General features: G+C 37.1%; 1 protein-coding gene across 1 annotated transcript in view; it reads right to left on the bottom strand.

The window, feature by feature from the left end:
* Positions 1–8,447: 8,447 nt before the first annotated feature.
* Positions 8,448–21,756, bottom strand: part of CAND1 (cullin associated and neddylation dissociated 1) — a 46,472-nt gene continuing 33,163 nt past the window's right edge. Inside the window, exons 9-15 of the mRNA XM_010970502.3 lie at positions 21,047–21,188; positions 19,202–20,695; positions 18,337–18,432; positions 15,864–16,033; positions 15,615–15,779; positions 14,409–14,516; positions 8,448–13,406 (exon numbers count right to left, since the gene is read on the bottom strand). Coding sequence (XP_010968804.1) covers positions 13,182–13,406; positions 14,409–14,516; positions 15,615–15,779; positions 15,864–16,033; positions 18,337–18,432; positions 19,202–20,695; positions 21,047–21,188 — 2,400 coding nt within the window. The 3' untranslated portion in view covers positions 8,448–13,181. The remainder of the gene's footprint in view (positions 13,407–14,408; positions 14,517–15,614; positions 15,780–15,863; positions 16,034–18,336; positions 18,433–19,201; positions 20,696–21,046; positions 21,189–21,756) is intronic.

Below are 21,756 nucleotides of genomic sequence, written 5' to 3'. Positions count from 1 at the left end.
ACTAGGAAGCTATCTAGTCCTGGACTTGTGTTTGTTGGTAGGTTTTTGATAACTGATTCAATCTCCTTACTAACAATCAGTCTGTTCAGATTTTCTATTTCATCATGATTCAGTCTTTATACATTGTAAGTTTCTAGGAATTTATTTCCCTTAGGTTGTCCAATTTGTGTTCATAGTAGTCTCTTAACGATCCTTTGTATTTCTGTGGTATCAGTTGTAACATCTCTTTCCCTTCCAATTTTGAGTCCTCTTTTTTCTTGGTTAGTCTAGCTAAAGATTTGTCTATTTTGTTTTTCTGTTTCCAAAGAACCAGCTCTTAGTTTTATTGATCCTTTCTATGTTTTTAGTCTCTGTTTCATTTATTTCTGCTCTAATCTTTATTTCCTTCTAACTTTGTGCTTCATCTTCATTTTTTCCTCTTTTTCTCTTTTCTTGAGGTATAAAATCTAGGCTTTTTGAAACTTTTCTTGTTTCTTGAGGTAGACATTTATTGCTATGAACTTCACCCTTAGAACTGCTTTTGCTATATCCCATAAATTTTGATGTATTTTGGTTCCATTTTCATTTGTCTTACAGTATTTTTTAAGTTTCTTTTTCACTTCTTTTTGACCCATTGTTGTTCAGGTCCATGTAGTTTAATCTCCACACATTTGTTGATTTTCTAGTTTTCTTTGTGTAATTTCTGGTTTTATACCATTGTGGTTGGAAAAGATACTGGTATTATTTTGTAACTGAGCAGGACCCTATTGTCATTAGTGACCATCTGAAATCTATAATGGTGTTTGTAACTGCTGAACTGTATAATGGTTTAAAGGTTTTTTCTCATGCTCTTGCTGACCAGGATTAGGCTGAAAAGGAGGGAGGCTTGGGTGATCCCCCCAATCCTCTTGTGGTGCTGTTGCTGCATGCAGGGATCAACCTCAGTGCCCTGCTTCTGACCCCAGTGCCCTCCTCTTGACCCTTGTGGTTTCCATGTATCCTGTTGTTCTCCTGCAGCAGGAGATCCTAGGCCTCAGCCTGGCTTAAAAGGCTAAAAGCATTTATCAATCTGACTTTAAATTGCCCAAGTTTTTCTCTAGAGCTCTTTTCCATGGAGCCCCTTCCTATGAATCCTTTATTCTAACAATATTAAGAGAGTCGCAAAGCCAGAGTTGTACTTCAAAACCAGCAGAGGGAAGGGGACCACTGCATCTGCAAAAAACAACTTTGCAACAATCTGTTAACCTGTATGTAATGTCTGTGGAAACTAGCTCTGTCCCTTGAACTATAAAACCCCCTGCCTTCTCTGCCCAGTAGGGTCACAGTCTTAGAAGCACTAGCCCACCGTGACCTCCTTTGCCTGGCAAAGAAATAAAGCTGCCTTTTCTACTTCATCCAAAACTCTGTCCTCAAGTCTCAGTTCAGTAAGCAGGGTATGGAGGCCACAATTTCAGTCTTAAATTTACTAGACTTTTTTTGTGTGTGTGGCCTAACAAGCGCTCTGTCTTGGAAAATGTTCCATGTACACTTGAAAAAATATTATGCTGCTTTGGGATAGGATGTTCTGTATATGTCTGTTAAGTTCATCTAGTCTAACATGTCATTTCAGGCTGATGTTTCTTTATTGATTTTCTATGTGGATGATCTAGCCATTGATGTAAATGGAATATAAAGTTCCCTTATTATTTTTAAAACTCATATATATATATTTGGGTTTTTAAATTCTTTTTATATATATATATATATTTTTTTTAATTGTCCCCTACTATTACTGTATTGTCCTTTTCTTTCCTTAGGTCTTTATATATATTTAGGTGCTTCTAGGTTAGGTGCATAAGTATTTCAAATTCTATATCCTCTAGTTAGATTGAGACTTGTGTAATGTCCTTCTTTGTCTCCTATTGGAGTCTTTGTTTTATAGTCTATTTTGTCTGCTATAAGAATAGCTATCTCAGCTTTCTTTTGGTTTCCATTTGCATGGAACATCTTCCTCCATCCCTTTTTTCAATCTGTGTATGTCCTTATATCTGAAGTGAGTCTGCTGAAGGCAGCATGTAGATGGGCTTTTTAAAAAATCCATTCAGCTGTTCTGTCATTTGATTAAAGAATTTAGTTCATCTATATTTAATTATTGATATATGCTTATTCCCATTTTGTTAATAACGGTTTTTTGGACGTTTTGTTTTCCCTCTGGTTCCTTTGTTCTTTTCCTGCTCTCTTCCTTTGTGGTTTGATGACTTTAAGTGGTATGCTTAAATTCCTTTCTCTTTCGTGTATCTGCCATAGGTTTTTGCTTTGTGATTACCATGAAGCTTACATATAACCTACACTTAATAAAACAGTTAATTTTAAGTTGATAACAAATTTGAATTCATTCTTAAGCTCCACATTTTTACCCTTTCCCCTCCCCACTTTTGTTTTCAACATTACACTTTACATCCTTTATCTTGTGTATTCCTTATCTGATTTTGTAATTATAGTTCCTTTTATTACTTAGTATTAGTTTTATTGGTTAGTATCTGTTTTATTCATTTAGGTGCTCCTATATTGGGTGCATATAGGTTAATGAATGTAGTATCTTCATCTTGTACTGCTCCTTTATCATTATAGAGTGTCCTTTATCTTTATGGCCTTTGTTTTAGTCTATTTTGTCTGATATGAGTATTGCTACTCCCACTTTTTTGTTATTTCCATTTGCTATGACCAAGCCCACCTCTCTTTTTGTGGGAACACACCAACAATGGAGCCAAGCAGAGAAAGCAGCTATGGCAAGGCTGCATTGGGCCCCTCCCCTCCCCTCCCCTCCCCTCCCACACACATCCACCAACAGTGGTGCTTTTTTATGGAGGTCCCAGGCTGTTCTGTTCTGCACACACCGCCAGCCAGAGCGCACACTGCCCTCCAGTCTCTTGAGGCTGCCTCTGTGCAGTGGGCCCCAGCCTTTGCCTGGGCTCCTCGCCAATTTCCAGCAGCCAGTCCTGGCTTGTCCCTGCTGGCTCACTTCTAGGGCTGGGGATCGCAGGAACCGTCTGTGTCGGTTTCTCTTAGTTCTGTCTGCCAAGTGGTTGCCACTTTCTCCTCTGAGTCTCAGAAGCTCTGCTTCTGTCCCCACTGACCTCCCAGCTGGAGAGGGGGTGTCCCAGAGTGAGGGTACCTTTCTTCCTATGCCACTCTCTCCCTGCAGGACCAGTCCTGCACCAATTTTTTTTTCCCTTACCAGATTTTCTTACCGGATCCTCCTGTATTTCAAAGTGAGAGACACTCCGCCAGTTCAGTAGGTGTTCTGTGTGACTCACTGGGTTTGTAGATGTAATTCTTGGTGTATTTGTAGGAGAGGGCAAGCTGTGAGTCTCTGTACTCTGCCACCTTGGCTTAACTCCCTGAGCCTGAACTCTTAACAACTATATTATAATGTTTCTCATTAAAGCATTAGAGAATACCAAAAAATAACAAAAGCTCTAAGATGGCAGACAAATCTCATGTGCTATTTATTGTCTCAAAATTCTACTGAAATGACAGGAAACATTTGTAAATGGGAATAAATCCAAAATATAGAGATCAGAAGGGAAGGCCAACATAGTTCAAAAATTCTGACAAATTTCTAGACGACAGGAAAACGGGGCATTAAAGAAGTCACAGACTAGACAAAGCAGGCATCCTTTTAGTCCAGCCAAGCCCCAGAAAGGACTCCAGCCTGTGAAGCATTAGGTACAGAGAGGGACAAGTTTCCAGCAGTATTCAGCTTTACATGAAGAGCTGCCTGAACAGTTGACCTGGTCAGTTTGTCCCATTACCCTCCCCACTTGGCAACTACTGACTATGGCGTGGGGAAGAGCAGGATCTGCACAAAGTTAACAGAGAGGTGCTTTTTAAAGAAATTGGACTATATATCACATGCATGAAAAGCGGACAGGCTTTAAAGATGAGAGTTGGCCCTTGGATTATGTTCTCTTTGTCAACTGGCATCACAGAAGGCTTTTGGAATCCTTGACTCAGCCTACACGATAACAGCCAGCCACATAAAGGGAAGAAAAAACAAGATACACTAGGCAAAAGGTGTATCTTTAACTTGAGGGAAGGTATAAAGACTAGGAGTGGCATAGTGGCTGAGGAAAGTATTTTATTCTTGCCTGAGGTTAAAGGTCAGCCCTGGGTGTGACAGATGCTGAGGCTAGAGGGCCAGACTGGCCAGATCTGGAGCTTGTACTTGCCCTATAGGCAAAAAGCCACTGAAGGATGTAGTGCAAGAATATGAAATAGTCAAGACCCTTGTTTTGGCAGTTGAGAGTACTTGGAAATGAATGCTCTCTGGCTACCCTAAGGCATTGGGTCCCAAAGTGCGGTCTGAGAAGGCATCAGGACTTGGGAGCTTAAAAAAATGCCAATTATTGGGCCCCACTCCAAGCTACTGGATCAGACCCTCTGGAGCTAGGGTCCAGCAGTCTGTCTTAACAAGCCCTCTGGGTGATTGTGATGCACATTTGAAAACCACTCTTCTAAGGAACACTTCTCTCCAGACATTTCATCTGTTCCAAGAAGCTTTCCTGCCTCACCCATATAGAATGATATCCTCCATTATCAGCCATTCTGTCCCCTGAACATACTTCATACAGTAGCCTTTTGTGGTCCGTCCTTATGGCAGTTTTTTCATGGTGACCAGTGCACTTCATTGTGTCGGGTATGTCTCTCACCTGCCTTTGTAGGCCTGGCAGGACCTAGCAAAGTACTTAACAAATTAGCTTGCTGAGTGAATGGACCTAAATACCAATGAAGAGCATGTGTAGTAGTCCAGTCAACAGATGAGGAAATGAGGTCTTGAACTAAAAGAGTGCTAGGGATGGGCCTGAGAAATATTTAGGAAATAGGCAGAATGTTAATAAGAGCTAACAATTTTATAGCACTATGTACCAGGCAGTTTGCATTTAGATGAAGAAACTCAGGCTAAGTAACTTACTCAAGTCAAGCAGATAGTATTCAGCCAAGATTCAAACCCAGGCAATGTCTGGCAGCATGCATCTTTATGTTCTTTTTTATTTATGCTATTCTGCCTCCAAACTTGTGCTAAGATTTCCAGCTTGAGTGGCTGGGTAAATGGGATGCCATCAGCAAAGACAAAAAGACAGGGAAAAACCAAGGGAAGTTGCTGAGTTCAGCTTTAGCTATGCTGTGTTTGAGATACCTTTATTGGGTGTCCAGCAAGTGGTTTGATAGAACAGTCTGAAATATAAACTAGGCTAGGTATAGACTTAGAAATCAACATGTAAACCACAAGAAATGGATGAGATGACCCAACTAGGATTATATAAAATGAGAAGACATGAACTGAAGGCCCTAGTGAACAGTATTTAAGGGAAACTAAGATGCCGTCACTTCACAACTGTAAGGAAACCCCCAGAAGACAGTAACATCTTAGAAGCCAAAGCAACATGTAGCCTCATGGAGAGAGTGATCAACAGTCTTAGTATGAATGAGTTCAACCAAGAAAAAGACTGAAAGCCATTGTGGCATCTAAGGCTTCACTGAAGCATCTAAGGCTTCACTGAAATTGGTTTGCTATATCATCTATAGAGGGCCAGATTAGAATAAGTTAAGTGAAAAGAAGGGAAGACACTGGGAAAGCAAATCTGATTCTCTACAGAGAGATGGCACTGAAGTCTTCTTAGATGAGACTCCAGTGTGTTTTTGAGACTGCAGCAGATGGAACCACTGGAAGTGGTACTGAGGATAAAGGGAAGAGATGGAGGACCAACTTAACCAGAACCTGGGAGACACTGGAGGAAGCTGGGCTCTGGGATAATGTCTGGACTTGAGCACAAGGCAACAACTCGGCCTCTGAGATGAGGACATGAGGATGGGAAAGGATATGAAATTCTTACGTGGGAGGACAGGAGTAATGGCCTTAATTTTGACAAAATGAGGTTAATGGTAGTCCACTGGGTTTGGAGGCAGGGTTAAGCAAAACAAAGGAAGATTTAGAGAACAGGAGAGGGAGCATCCCTGGATGCAATAAGAGGACGATTAATTTTATGAGTAAGCCATTTATAAAAAACCAGGAGATCCAGACTAGGCAAAGACAGAAGACTATGAGAAACAGAAAATGGTGAGGAAGATAGATTACAGGATTCTGTGAGGTCAACCAGTTTAAAGCAGGTGAGGATAGAACTTGATGGATAGGAGATTGTAGTTAGTGTAGGATATTGGAGTTTAAGTTCAAACAGCTCTGGATGAAACTATTTAAGCTGTAGCCTTCAGAGTGGTTGGCTGAAATAGCAGTTTAAGGTTGATAAAACCAAGAATTACAGGGTTGAATACTGAATGCTATCTACGTAAGTACATTTCAGAAAATATCAACATTGCTCCTAGGACTTTTAGGAGACTGCTGTTTTTGTTTGGAAAAATGTATTTGAAATGTGAAGGAAAAGAATGCTTGAGGTAGATGATCCATTTCCCATGGCCCTCAGTGCCACAGCTTAAAACAGTTGGTAACCAAATTGGATTGTTACTCTGGAGGGGTGAAGATGGTTGTAAAGGATAGGGAAGAGAGAAAAGATGAAGGCAGGAAAAAGAGGAGCCAGACACTGGCATGGAGTGGAGGAACAGCTGAAGAGAAACTGTGGCAGGGTGGTTGAAAAGAACTTGTAAGAACAGGTAAGTGTCCAATTTTGAGTTGTTTGCAGTGGGGTGTGCAGTGTGACCTAACTTCTGCCCACCTTGCCTCTCAAAAAAAAAAAAAAAATCACTCCACAGCTCAGCTGAACTTACTGTTCTCACCAGTGCCTTATGAGTAAGACCGTATGACTTCTTGCCAACCAAAATGTGATCAGCAGTAGTGTCACTGTTAGGCAAAAGCACTAGGAGACAGATGTGACTCATTACTCACTTTCCCTCTGTCACAGCAACAGAACATACTCTGAAGGGCAGCTTGGTTACCTAGGCTCCCAGTGAGCTGGGAAGCAGACCCCCATGCTACGCACTGGACATGCAGTATGTGTTCGAAACCACCTCTTTTGGGGACTATTTGTATTGCAGCATAATTGTATATATTTCCAATAGCCAATCAATTGCCCTCTCAATTTCATCTCTAACACCCTGACTTCCACTCCAAAGATATACTGGTTCAGCATAACATTATCTCACCTATATTACTCCAGTAACGTCCTAACTCGACACGTCTTAACCTGACTTCCTTCCAATCCTCTCTAAACTGCAGTTCATCTTTCAAAATTACAAATCTGATCGCATGACTTGCTGGCTTTTGAGTCCTCCTAGGCTTGCCATCATCCCTGAAATTAAGTCCAAAATGTTTACAAGGCCCTTCCTAGACTCTTCCTGTTTTCCCTATTCCAAACTGTAGGCATATACTCACCTTCTGAATACACCATGACATCTCGTCTCTGTGATTTGCTAATTTTGTTCCCACTGCATGCAGTATACTTCTTGGTTTAGGCCTGTCCTGACCCCTAGACCAGGAACCTCTGTGCCACAAATCATAGAGCCCACACAGTATTTTCCCTATTGAAACACTATTTAATAGCAATTACATAGCGTGTTTTCCCCATAGATACTGTCCCCAATGTCAGTAGGAGGTATCAAGGGAAGGGAGGGAAAAGGTAATTAGCTTTGCCTTTGATGATCCAGTACAAGAATGGAGGCATGCTAACACATCTGACATCAACCTTGCTGTGTAGAGCACTGTGAGCAGGGCTAGGGCAGGACAGACCAGTGGGGCCTTGCAGCGGGGCAGCCACACATGGTCATTTGATAATGCCTGCTGTACTTTAGAGGGTGACTGATGCTGGAGCGAATTTCTTAATCTTTTAAAAGTAGATTTTAAAGACTATGAGTGATTTTCAAGGTTTACAAACTAAGCATTCTGGACTTACTAAAACTGCTGACCAATCAGCCTCATTAATACTTCAAAAATGGTTCAGAAGCTTCAAAGACAACTCAATGGTCTTGTTTTCAAGAGTAGACAATTTGTGATAGTTTTTCTGCCACTTTGCCTACCACCATTAGTCTTTAAAATGTCACATGTGGGTATGAAGAATCATAAAAAGCATATTATTGTCTCCAAATATCCATTAATCCTAGAAAAATAGCAAAAATCTGCTAGTCAGCTCAACTTTAATAGTTAATCTCAAAGCTCAAATATCTAGTTTTGAAAGTATATAAAATGTCACTATTTGGCATGTCTTTAAATAAATATTACAGCTAAACAAGAAATTACCTGTACTGGGAAACAAGTCCTTAGTTGAGGAAAGTAAGTCAATGAACAAACTCTTTTCTTGAAGAGAATGTAAATGAGTAATTTTAAAAATCCACTTTTTGTAAGATTTCAAGTAAAATGTACCAATTGCTTTTTAATGTGATGCATCAACTGCAAAGCACACTGCTCATACTCCCCTGTATAGTAGCCCCCTTTATACAGATTTCTTTAAGTATGAGACGGCATTCTGTAGTCAGAGAAAAACAGTATGTTAAGGGATTTAATAAAGACCATCCATTTAAATCAAAAGAGGTAGTAGTATACAAAAACCTATTTTCACTAAAATTAACATGATAGTTCAGTTAACTGGTGGATGAGAAGCAGTACTTAAATTTAGTTATTAGCAGGATGAAGAACTGACACTTAAGAATGTCTGAAAACTTCTATATGTATCTTGGTTATAGCAGCTAACAAGAAACAAGAAAATCTCTCTAAAATAGTGGTTCTTAATTGGGGTAATTTTGTACTCTTCCCCATCCCCCTACCCTACTGGGGACACATGGCAATATCTGGATACAGTTTTTGGTTGTCACAACTGGAAGTGGTGGTGCTACCACTGGTATCCAAGTGCGCAGAGGTCAGGGATGCTATAATCTTAGAATGCACAGGGCAATCCCCCATGACACAGAATTATTCAGTCCAAAATGTCATAGTGCTAAGCCTGAGAAATCCTAATCTAAAAGGAACATGCGTTTTTCTACCAAAGTCTAAATTCTAGAGGAAAGCATGGGTTTTATTTCTAGAATAAGAAACTAGGAGTTTATTTCCAGACCTTTTAGGAAAGCCTAATTTAGTTCATGGATGGTAACAATTCCAAGCAAAGTACACATTTGGTGTCTTTTGAAAATACTACATTAGGATCACACACATTTAGCTGCCCTTACCTAAGTAAGCAAGTGAAATATTTATATTACAAGTGAAATGTCTGTGAAACAAGTAAAACAGCTTTTCAGAGTAATAGATTACAGGCTACTAAATCATGAGGTTATCATGGTATACATTAATCAGTTCTGAAACACAATTCTTCAGATTTTTCTTGTGTGAGAGCATTGTACAATAAAATCACTCAGTGTGTATCAACCATTAGTTACTGATAATAATCAGTAACTAATAATAATTATCAGTAACTAACGGTTACACTAATTCCAATACATCCTAATATAGAAAGAATTTCAATTCGCAGAGCTCTTTCCCACCTAAGATTTAAGTGAACAATTCAGCTTGCCAAAATAATCACTGATAATCATTTAAGATAAGAATTAAGAGTTCAGTATATTAAGACTCCCTCTACTAAAAATCATTCTGACACACTGACATTATAGGATCTAATAAAGTAAAATTACCTGCAATACTCACCCCTTAGTAGTTTTAAGTGAGGTTGGTTTTTATGACATCCTATGAAAAACAAATTCCATTTTGAAATGAGAGCTAACTTTCTAAGTTACAAAGAGCCAAACCACGTTGCTGGTGACTCTTCCCCTAAATTTTGTACTACAGATGTTCACTAAGTCTTATTTTTCTAGTATTAATAGGAAAATAAGCAACTTACTGTGCTGTAAAGGGAAAAAATCTAATTTCATTGTGCATCATGTTTAAGAAAATGGCCTTACCTGGGGAGCTTTTGGGCAGCTTGCCACCAGCTACTTCCAGTGTGTTCCATCGTGCAACCAGAGGTGTCAGAGGAGTTTTACCTAATTAACTGGAAAAGTGAGTTACGAGAATATCCTTTTCTCATACAACAAAATGAACTGTTGCTGTTAATGTCCATTTTCCATTCCACAGAAGATTAAATAAGATTTCAAAAACAGATTTGAATCTGGGGTGGCAGTGGTCTGAAAACTAGGATTCAATTTAGATAGAGCTAGAATCCAAATTTGCTGAAATTTTTAAACTTTTTAATATCAAACCACTTACTAATAAGCATTAATACGTAGAGGTTGGCAGTTAATTTTAGCAACTGAAATTTTTGGTAAAATTTAGTTTGGGCAGAAAATGTTGCTTCAACTTAAAAATTTGTCATGTGACTAAACACACCTTACAAGGCTTATTAACCCGTTAACTGACTTTTTCAGTGACTTTCAAGTATTTTGTACATTTCATTATTTTGAACTTCAGTCATGCCTGTATAATCATATCTGAGACTGAGCTAGATATAAAGATATCAGAACACCCCTTAAAGCTGGTTAAATTAGATATGCCCCTATGTTATTTCTTTACCATTTTACCTAACAAAAAGTGTAAAAAAATGACCAATTTGGTTACTTATGGTTACAAAAAAATTATGTACATATTCAAACATTTGTTGAAGTCACCATACTCTAACTTTTTAAGAAGTCTAATTTCCCAGTGGTTAAGCAGCTTTAGATATTATTAATGAATACATGACCACCATTTAAAAAAATTATCATTCAGTGCTACTAATTTTTATAAATTCTAAAGTTAGGCCTTGCCATACCAAATTTCCTTCTGCCTTAGTTTCATAAAATAACCTCAAAACACAACCCCATATTGAGCTTTCTTTAAAAAGAAATCGAGTAGACCTAAATGGTTTAAATGTCCTCCCCCAAAAATTAGCAAACAGCTTTTCTCTTACTATTAACTTACAGATCTCCTAAGGAACTTACGTATGCAGAATTGTTAAACAGAACTTCGAATAGTATTTTAAATACCAGTAAGCAGTGTGAGTGGCAGATTATGACTGAACCCCACACTTTGCAATTTCCAGTCCAGTATCATAACATCACCACTAGAAGTATGAAGTTAATCAGTACAACTCAGCATTTAAAATCTGAGTATTCTCTTTTAAAATCTAGTATTCTTCTTACTAATTTTATTATATATGTGAATATATGCATATAATCTATATTATATATAAACACTAAAACCATATCTACTACTCGAAAAGAGCATAATCTTATTTCTTTTGTTTAAAGATAGAATTTCAGCTACATTAGAAAAATTAGCCATTTTGCAAGACTCAAAACCACATGCACTGTAGAAATTAAAAAGAGAAATCCAGTACAAGAAAAGTGTGTGGATTTAACTTCGGACAGTTAACTAAATCCAAAGACATTCACACAACATATGCATGTCAGTCTCCTATTTGGTCCTAGAGCCTGCAGTATTGTAATTTATTGTGAAACCATGTAACCAAATACTTAAATATATCCACAACATCTATACCACGGAAATGCATATAGTACATAATATACTAACATCTCAAAATAAATTTCTATTACAGTTTTATGCGAGTTATGGTATAAGATTATCCCCTGCCACATTTTGAAATGACACCTTCAGGTATGGTCCATGTCAATGACTCATTAGTGGACTCTTCTCTGCTTCTGGAATGGTAAGTCAAAATCCTTACTGGTACTGATGTCTTATGCATTTTCCTCTGGACATTTGAAGTCAAGCTATTAATCTAATAACCACAGTATGTTATCAGTTAAAACCACTGCATATTTGGATGTTAAAGCAGGAAGTTAATACAGCAGGAAAAATATTTCTAATTCACAGTTTCAAAAATAAAGGGTGCAGTTTTCAAATATCTGAATGCTTAAAATTGGTCACTCAATTTTACAACTGCCTCCTTCAATACATGTAAACTATGTTTGCACAGCATAAGGAGATGTCTTTTATTTCAGAAGTTAGTTCTTACTGTTACAGGAGCACCACAAATTTGAAGAGGCTACAGTGTGAAATGAGCTCACTGAAGAATGTTAAATAAAATTTTAACTACAATATAAGGTACTGCAAAGCTCTGTTCCCCCCTCAGCACATACCCCTTAATCAGGAAATAGTCAACACTTACCAAATACAATATGTAAATTAGCGCTACAAGAGGGGGGAATCTAACTCAGCTAAAAAGAAAATACTATTAGCTAATAAACCTGTAACAGCCAGCTTCAGAATTTTGCTAAAACTAAAATTCAAAAGCAGACAGTTATTTAACTCTTCAATAAGGAATGTAGAGGTCCAAAGGAAATGAGAAAAACCTGGCTTGAAGAATTTTTAAGTGGAAACACACTCACACAAATGTAACCGAGAAAAACTGAGTACTTAAATATTCAAATTTTAAATGTATAATAAGAAAATTTGTAATAGAAAAAGTGGCAAATTGTTATTGTGACTTGATTTGCTGAAAACACCTGCAAATTCACACTGGCATTAAGAAAACCAAAGTTTCAAAAATTTACTCCCCTCTCTCTTCAGATACGTGTTTTCTGTGCAAAAATAAATATCTGAAAATTGCACTAATACAATAATACTTATTTTACCTTTTGTATTATGAATAATCTGCACATGCTGCTTTACAGACGATACATATTTGTAAACTTGCTCATGCAAAATTAGTGTGCGCAACAGGGATATTGTTAATCCCTATACCTAAAAAAAAAAGATACCTTATTTTCTTTTAAACTGTCAAACCCTCTGAAATGTAACAAATCTTACACGGATATTCTTGTCTGCCAGCTAAAAATCAATTTATGTTGCTGAAACAAAGTTATACAAGAAGAAGAAACATGGTTTTTGTCTTGCAGAATTTTTGATTTTTAAATAAGAGAAAATTTATAAAAGAAAGAAATTCATGGTCACAAAATTTTAACATTTTAATCCTACACATTACAGGGTAAATAGATACTGGACCCTATCGCCATACTCCATAAATCCTAGCTTTTAGTTTCCATTTTAAATGCTGCCTTAACCACTAAAACATTAGTGGTCTTACAACCTCTGGATTATGGAAATACATATTTCTGAAATAAATGCTACCAAACAACAATGGAAGAAAGCCAAACTGTCTCCATGAAGGGAAAAAAAAAAGTGGAACATTTTGAAGCTTTTAGACACTTCTCTTTCCATGTCTTATGATTAACCTGTCAATTCAGTGCATTGTATGGTCAATGTAATGGTCCCCACGTTGAACAAACATCTAACTAGTGTCCATTGATTCCAAGTTAGTGGATGATGAATCTTTTTGGATACTTTCGAAGATGGCTGCCAGCTCAGGGTTAGAACTGATCTGTGACTGGAATTCACTCATTAGTGGACTCTTCTCTGCTTCTGGAATGGTAAGCAGTGCTGCTACTGCTCTCATGGCAGATCGCTTTAGTTCATCTTGCTTTTCAAACTCCTGCTTTACTGAGTTTGCTTTTACCTGTAACATTTAGTAAATTTATATTACATGCCCTAAAAGATAGCTCTTATACCAACAAAACTTAAGTACACTCACAGATCTAAAAGACACATTATTCTTCAAGCATAATTTACCTTTTTTTAAAATTGAAGTACTGTCAGTTACAATATGTCTATTTCTGGTGTCAGCACCATGTCCCAGTCATGTATATACATACATATATTCTTTTTCATACTCTTAAGCATAGTTGTCTTTAAACTTCCTTCTAGCAGTAGCTGTCTCCTTAAGGAAATATTTTACACAAGGCCCATTATAAAAACCAAGAGTGGGATCTGCTTAGCAAGTCCTACTTTGTCCTCCATCAAGAAACTAGCTACCTTGTTTGTTCATTATTCTTTAAACATTTCAATGTGCTGACATCTCTGTGCCTTAATTCATATAACTATTTTTGTATGAAGTTCACTTTCTGAACCTTAAAAATAATTCTGACTTTTCAAGGTCCTTTATATTTTTTTTTACTGACGTATACTTGATTTACTACAGGCTAAGTGATTCACACATACATTTTCATATTCTTTTTCATTACAGGTTATTATAAGATACTGAATATAGTGTCCTGTGCTATACATACACACATTATCTATTTTATATATAGTAATGTGTATCTGCTAATCCCAAATACTTCAAGGTCCATTTTAAATGTCATCATGCACATATGAAGCATTCTATGACTCCCACCTCCACCAGAACTAAACATTTCTTTTGTGGTCCTATCACACTTTAACCCTTATCAGTACTTAAAAGTATGTGTCACATTGTTATAACAAAAACTTAAGAATAGCTAGCACTGAACAGTGCTAAGCTTTCTAAAACATCCATATTCAACAGGTTAACTTCTGAAACTAATTGTTTATATATGGTGCTAGCACAGTTAAGTCTGGAAAACCACGGTACAGAATCAACTAGGGATCCTGAACACACTGAGTCTAGCCTAAACTGACATGTCAAAGACATTAAAATTACCTTAGTTGTACATGTGGCACGTAATGGCTCAACAAGTCGGTCCAACCTCTGTAGGACGGCACTTGGACAAAGGGTAGAGAGCCTCACTAACATTAAAAATGTTAGCATCTATTAGAAATTTAAAAAAGACAAAATTTAGATTTTGCATTATTTTCTAATGACAATCCCAAATTCTCACAAAGCTTTTAAAAGGAAAATGACTACATGTACCATAAAGTTTCATTTTAATGTAATCTGCCATTTGGAATCACAGAATTGTCTCAGATCTTATCTAAGGAATTTTAGCTACAGGTACTAGAGTTACCTTACTTATCATGTGGTCCTAGAGTTCAGAACTAGGAAAGTGGTTCTCAACCTTGACCGCACATTAAAGCTGGGGGGTGGTGTGTCTTTGTATCTATTCCTCAGCTATTTTTACTTCACTCATCAGGATAGGGCCATAGACTTAGTTTTTTTTAAAAAGCTCATATGTACCAGATGCAAAATCACTGAACTAAAAGAAAAGCTTTACAAGAAGTTTCTACTGTCTTAGCAAATTTTCCTAAAAAAACCCCCAAAAGCCTGGTTATTCAGATAAATCCGTATAATATAAAGTCCAGTAACCCAGTCTTTTATGCCATAAACTGTAGAAATAAAAGGATCCTATGACTTCAGGGCTCTTTTCATTGAATTCTGGGAGGGTCAGGTCATTCCATATTACATTATGGAAACATGAAAGCTGGAGTTCTCACAGTACAGCTAAATTACTGCCCAACTCCACTGCTTGACTAAAGGCCCCGAGTAGATTTCTCAAATCACCCTTATAGTTCACATTTTAAACAGACATAAACAAAATGGATATAGGCAAAAAAACAAAGCAGCAGTTATGAGCAGTTTATGCTCTAAACCTAAGAAGCCGTATAATCTCTATATAGTTGCTACTACAGATTCTTTGCATGTATGTACAGTTCTTCCATATTATTCTTTAACAAACCTCTTGATATTGATTGAATTCCTCCTCCAATGAAAGTGTTCCTGGATTTTTCCTACCTATCAACTGATAATACATCGCATCACTATTACTTTTGCAAATTATAGTTTATAACACTAAAGTCACGACAAGCAAACCAATCTTTTCTCACTTAGTAACGAGAGTAAATTACAAGGGTGAAAGTCACTACAGCAAAATCATCTAAAACATTCTATAAACAGGCACAAACATCTTACCTTAATATCATAATGATCCTTCAAACCATCTTCAACATGATTTAGAAATTCAAAGATATCAAGTCTATCCAGACAACTGTCTAGAAGTGTGTACATACACTCAAAGGCTGCCTTTCTAATATCCAGGCCGTCATCAACTGTATGTTTAAATGGACCCATTTCTACCTGTTGAAATAAAAAAGAATGTGTAGATATACTTGAAAAAGTGAACGACAAGCTTGAGTAAACAGTGTAATCTAATTAACTTACCTCTCTTATAAGCTCCTTTCTAACTTTTGTTTCATTATAAAGATGTGGAAGAACAGTATCTAGAAGATCCCTTATTAACGATGGCTTATTATGTGCTGCTGAGTTGAATGTGACCAAGGCTACTCTTCTTACATTCAAATCTGGGTCTTCCAATGTTTTTAGGAAATCACCTGAAAAATTGAAAGAGATGCAACACAGTTAACGGTAAGCTTAAAATGTGCATTACATTTTTTTCTAAATTGATTATTACTGCTGGTATTATTATTTCTTCAACATGGGTCACAGAATATGATGAAATATTAAGTGAAATCTATTAATTTCTTTTGGCAACAGGTAGACTATCATGTTTGAATCTGAGTGGATTTAACTAATAAACCTATTCTCAGCACCTTTAAATGCAGAAGGTAAGGAGTGAGAGCCCCAAAGGCTCCCAATTACTTTTACAAACACTTGATAAAAAGGGGGTGGCAAAGAGAAGTGATGGAGCCTGCAACCACAAGAACTAGTAACTTGAATGATTCTCCTTAGAGTTCAAGATTAGTACCTGCATTTAACAAAAGAAAAAGCAATTTTAAAGCCTGAGTTCAAAAAATAAACAAGGGGGGAAACAGATCCACTGCTTGATAAACCATACACTTGTTAACAGTATTCCATCTTTATCAAATAATCAGAAATGTACATCCAAAAAGCCTATTTTTAACAAGAAATATCAATTGGTAAAAGGTTTAAGAATATAAAAGGAAGAAAATGAAACCTAACAGGACAAAAGCTAAAGAAAGTACCTAGCCACTTTAAAATTAAACACAGAGATAAGCCCGGTTGTTCTTGCATGTGGGGGAAAGAAACAGTGCAAAAATCTTTGGAGTCACACAGATGGAGATCCAAACTGCTTCACTTGTCAACTCTAAGACTTCAGGCAAGTTATTGCAGGCAAGAGCCTCAGTTTCCCAGTTTATGAAATAAGAATTAGAAACCTTTCAGGGCCACTGAGCAAAATAAATAGCATGTATACTATTAAACACAAGTGTCTGGTACACATATGATAGTCACAAGGAGCTATTCATCATGTAATCTCAACCCTACCATAACCATCTTTTAGAATACACAGGGGAAAAACAAGTGCCACAATATCCGAACATTTCACAGCAGCAATTTGAAGAAATGGGAGGAAAAAAATACTTCAGACACCCTAGACTGTAAACTCAAAGTTGACCACCCCTGAAAGTTCTGATTACAAAAAGAAATAGTTCAGGTTCAAAAAGAATTTAAATGTACCAGACTAAACCTCCTCAACTCTCTGCTTAGAACTGCTATAATGGTAAATTAGAATAACGTATCTGCTTTCAGTAAAGAACCTGAAGTACTGCTATTATTATAGACAAATGGTGACATGGACTAGGATCCCCAACAACTTGGTCTAGGAATTTCAATTTTTAAAAAGCTTCCTAGGTGGTGGTTCTGATATTTATGTAGTCACAAGTAATACTGAAGTAGATCACAATTCAACCAGAATAATCATCTGATTAAGTATACCAGTGATGCACACTGGCTGACAGTTATCAATTTAGAACGATGTCTAGAGATCTGGCATAGGTCTGTTCCTTTGTCCTATCTCATATAATGCCAAAAATGAGAATAAATAAATATATCAAAGCAAAAATAGGGGAGGGTAACAAAAGCAAGACTCTACTGATAAGAGTCTGTCTTTCAATCATTTCTAGGTCCTAGTGTTGGCACTCGTTTATCCCTGTGTCCCCCTTACTCTGAATTGTTAATCTTTCTGTGGTTCTTTTAGACTGTGGGCTTTGCCCCCTTTCTGGCCTACTGCAGAATGGCACAAAACTGGAAAGCTTATTTGCCATATCCTTCTATCCTCTCTGCCGGTATCCCCAGCCTACTGTCCTCAAGAAAACACCAGAGTTGAGCTACTAACAGCTCTAGGAAAAGTGATGATGAAAACAACACAAGGAAGTTATAATCTTGTCTTCACAGAAAAAGCCCCTGTCCTTCTTGGGTATCTCTTCTTCAGTTGGGGAGAGCTAATTACCAGAAGAATTATCTTTTTTACTCTTAAATTTCCACCTTAAATAGAAAAGCCGCCAAAGATCCCCTTGGGAGCTGGAGGGTACAAGTAACAACAGGAAACTGGGGCCTTCACAGCTCAAGTGAGATTCATTTACACCTGGGAAGAACTTCAGACTGGTCAGAAAGATCATATCTTTTTCCTTTATCCATTAGTTTATTTGGGTCAACCCCAAAATATGATTATCAAATATATAGTTGACTTTAACGATATCTTACAATATTTACTGATTTCAGCTATTTGTAAAATTATTTTTTCTAATGAAACAATTACTGTCCCTTAAAAGCATTTTAGTTCCCTGGTGGTAGTATTTAGTTGTTGAAATGATTTGGTCTTTTTTAATTAACTACTTAATAGTTATTCAGTATGTTTATCCTCATTTCCACTTACCTATGCAGTTCTTTAATAGTGGATCAATAGGTTGTGGATGATCAGAAATAGTAAACTTCACAGCTGTAACCACTGAGCTTCGGGCATATGATGAACCTATTTAAAAATGAATTGTAAGTCTATTGGTATTTAAGTTAACTAAAATCGACGGACATCTTTATCATTTTCAAACAACTTCAAATAACACCAGTGTGTTTAACTCCTTAAGATTCTTTTTGGTCAAGAGCAGTATTTCTTACTGCTCTCAGGACACTAATGGAGCAAAGTTTACTCATCTTACGAAACATATTCCTTTTGAAATCTAATGGGATTAATTTCTTCTGGGAAGGAGGTGGCCTGGGAGACCAGCAGTGGAGGATCTATCCCTCACAAAAGGGAACTGGTTAAACCCATAGTAGCATTAAAGATTGTTTGTTTGTTTTTTTTTTCAAACGAAAGCAATTTCTAAGAATGGCCATTAATACCTTCTCCTTGATCTACAAGGGTTGACACTGGTAAACCTGAAAACTCCTCTAGAATCTTTCAACTGAACTAGGTTAGTTCACCAATTTCAGTACTGTAATAACTAGCAAGCTCCGCCAGCTATATTAATTCAAGAGACACCTGTCTTTTCCACATTTTAAGACAAAAGGGTAACATTAAAATATACTGAACACTAGAAACTACAACAGATTTATTTAATCATTACCTAACTACGCTCTTCATCCTTTTAAACAACAAAATGTCACTTGAATATGGCTCCTTTCATAAGGCAATAGGTTCTACATGTAACAAGATACAGAAATATTTTAACTTTGACACTGGGCATCTTTCAGGGCAACCAACTGCTAATATATTTTTTAAATAAGAAAATCCAGGTACTCACCTGATATTAAGTAACTCTTAAGCCGCGGAAGGAGAGTTTCTGGATCAATTAGAGTGAGTTTGCCTAGACATTCAGCAACAACATTTCTGGTTCCTTCTTCTGCACACTCACAGTGCTTTAGCAATAAGGCCCAGATGTTTTCAACATACGGTTTAAGGCCCACCACTGATGCAGAGCTAATAATTTCCTTCAAGGAATGAAGCAGAAGATACTGCCTTTTGGGTTGACTGGTTATTTCTTGTAAGACAAATGGTAGATATTCAGGAAGGTTGCCCACACTAATGCTGCCTAATGCATAGGATGCAGCTGATTTGACTTCTTCACTAGGAGATGAGAAGGCTTCTAATATCACAGATTTTAGTTCCAGCTGCCCACTTAAGTCAATATGATGCCCAACTTCTCCAAGAGAAAGCAGAGCTAAGAGGCGAATAGAATCTGTAGACCTTGAGTTCTTGACATCTTGAATAAACTGACCTACTACAGCTGGTCCTTCTTTAGGGCATGCTCGAGTAAGAGCGGCTACGCATTTGGCAATGGAATAATAAGACTGCTTATGAGTAAGAGCTGTGCTCTGAGAATAAACTGGACCGGTCAGCATACGCAACAAATCCATGTATCCTAGATTATTTGTTCCAGTGACAACCAGAGCTTGGAAAAAGTCTAGCATGGCGCTAAGAGCTCCCCCCTGCAATAAAGGTGATCTAACAAGTCCAATAAGTTCATTGAGAATGGATCCACTTATCTTTGAAAGGGAGGAGGGATACACTTTTGCCAGTGTGGTAAGAAAACTGATAGCCATCTGTGAAACATGCATATCACTTTCACTGATAAGAGGCGGGAGCTCATCTAGAACTGCATCAATCATGGCAGCTGTCAAGCTGTCACTATAGTTTTTAATTAGAATATCTAGAGCAGAAAGTGTACCCAGTTTTAAAGCTCTCTGGTTTTTCCTGAGAAATGAAGCAAGAATAGGAACCCCTTCTCCCAGGACAGGCCTCAAATCTATCTTCAAAGGCGACCCAGCAATCAATGTCAAAGCCTTCACTGTAGTTAACCGGGTAATCTCATTCTTTAGCCTCTCCAAGAAAATCTGAAGTGTATTAGGCAAGTCAGAACCCAAATTGTCTCCCAGGTTGCAAATAATTTGTCCCATACAGGAAATGGCCCTTTCCTTGACTTCCTGATCAATGTCCGCTGCTTTTAACCTCTTAATGGTACAGGTAAATAGGTCTTTGATATAAGGAGTTGCATCAAACGAGGAAGGCTGATCTAAAGGACGAATTACTTTGACAAGCTGTTGAGTAACAAGAAGTGCTTCGGATGTAATCTTGTAAAATGGGTCTCCAACACAAGCCACCACTGGAGGGACCAAAGCTTGAACATGAGGATGGAAGACTTGAGGAGAGTGGTTACAGAGGATTACATACAGACAGGACAAAGCATCAATCTTCAAATTTGATGAGCTTGATTTATCATTCAGTGAGAAAATGATTCCTAAAAACCCAACCAAAAAAGAAAAATCCAATAATTTTTATGCATCGCAGCTTTACGAAAGAAAAAATTTAAAACTAATCCCTAAAAGATTGCTAAAGTTTCCACTTCACCTTATTATGTCTAAAGCAGTAGAAATTCCACAAGCTATGATAAACATTAAAGTCAAAAATGTTCAGTTATGATTTTATACTTTTAACTTTAGGTATTCAGGATGGTTCTACAAAAAAGTCAGTTCCACATGCAAATTAAGTTGTCACAAACTATCCTTTTCAAGGAAACAATTATTTAAGCTTATCTAAGTCTTGATAGTCTATAGTAAATCCCAAAAGTGACTTACTATTTCTTTCATACCTGGTACAAGTACAGGAATGTGTTGTGTTAGGGCCCCCGGTAATACATTTACCAGTTCTGTTAACATGTTAAAACAACACTGTCGGGTCTTCACACTTTTCTCTTTCATCTGTTTGTGCAGAGCTTTGACAATGTTGGGAACCTGTAATTATCAAGCGCTCATTAGCTGGTTCAGCTATTGGTACTTCCTCAGTACACTTAAATTACAGGGGATGGGGAGAAATGGAAATTTTTTTTTGGTCAAATTCCCAAGTCCTCTAACTGCTAACAAGATTGTTTGATACAAACTTTGTTGCGTCTACTATGTATGTTCTCTTGTAACTATATTTGCTTGATTGTAGTAAGAAAATAAATGCTATCATTAGCTTTCTACTGAGCAACAAAAACAGTCTCCCTTGATTAATTTAAATTAGGAAATGTATTAAGACTAAATAGAAATCTAAATAAAAATTTTCAACTGAAACTTTAGGAGCAATAATTTATAAATGGCTTTTTGGAACCCAAGTAGCACATACAGGCAATTAAAGGCAAAAAATTATGGAAAAGAAACTATTAAATGGGTCCTTGTTTTTGCTTGTTTGCTGTTGCAATGAAATCAACCTCACTTCAAATGCAGTTACAAGCAGCAAGAATATGACCCAGACATCTGCTTCTAAACTTTCTAATGTTTTATTAGTCAGCAAAACCTAAATAGGGTATTTACTAATAAA

This window comes from Camelus bactrianus, chromosome 12 (assembly GCF_048773025.1).
Source record: "Camelus bactrianus isolate YW-2024 breed Bactrian camel chromosome 12, ASM4877302v1, whole genome shotgun sequence".
Lineage (NCBI taxonomy): Eukaryota > Metazoa > Chordata > Mammalia > Artiodactyla > Camelidae > Camelus > Camelus bactrianus.
This window is presented reverse-complemented; position numbering and strand designations above follow the sequence as displayed.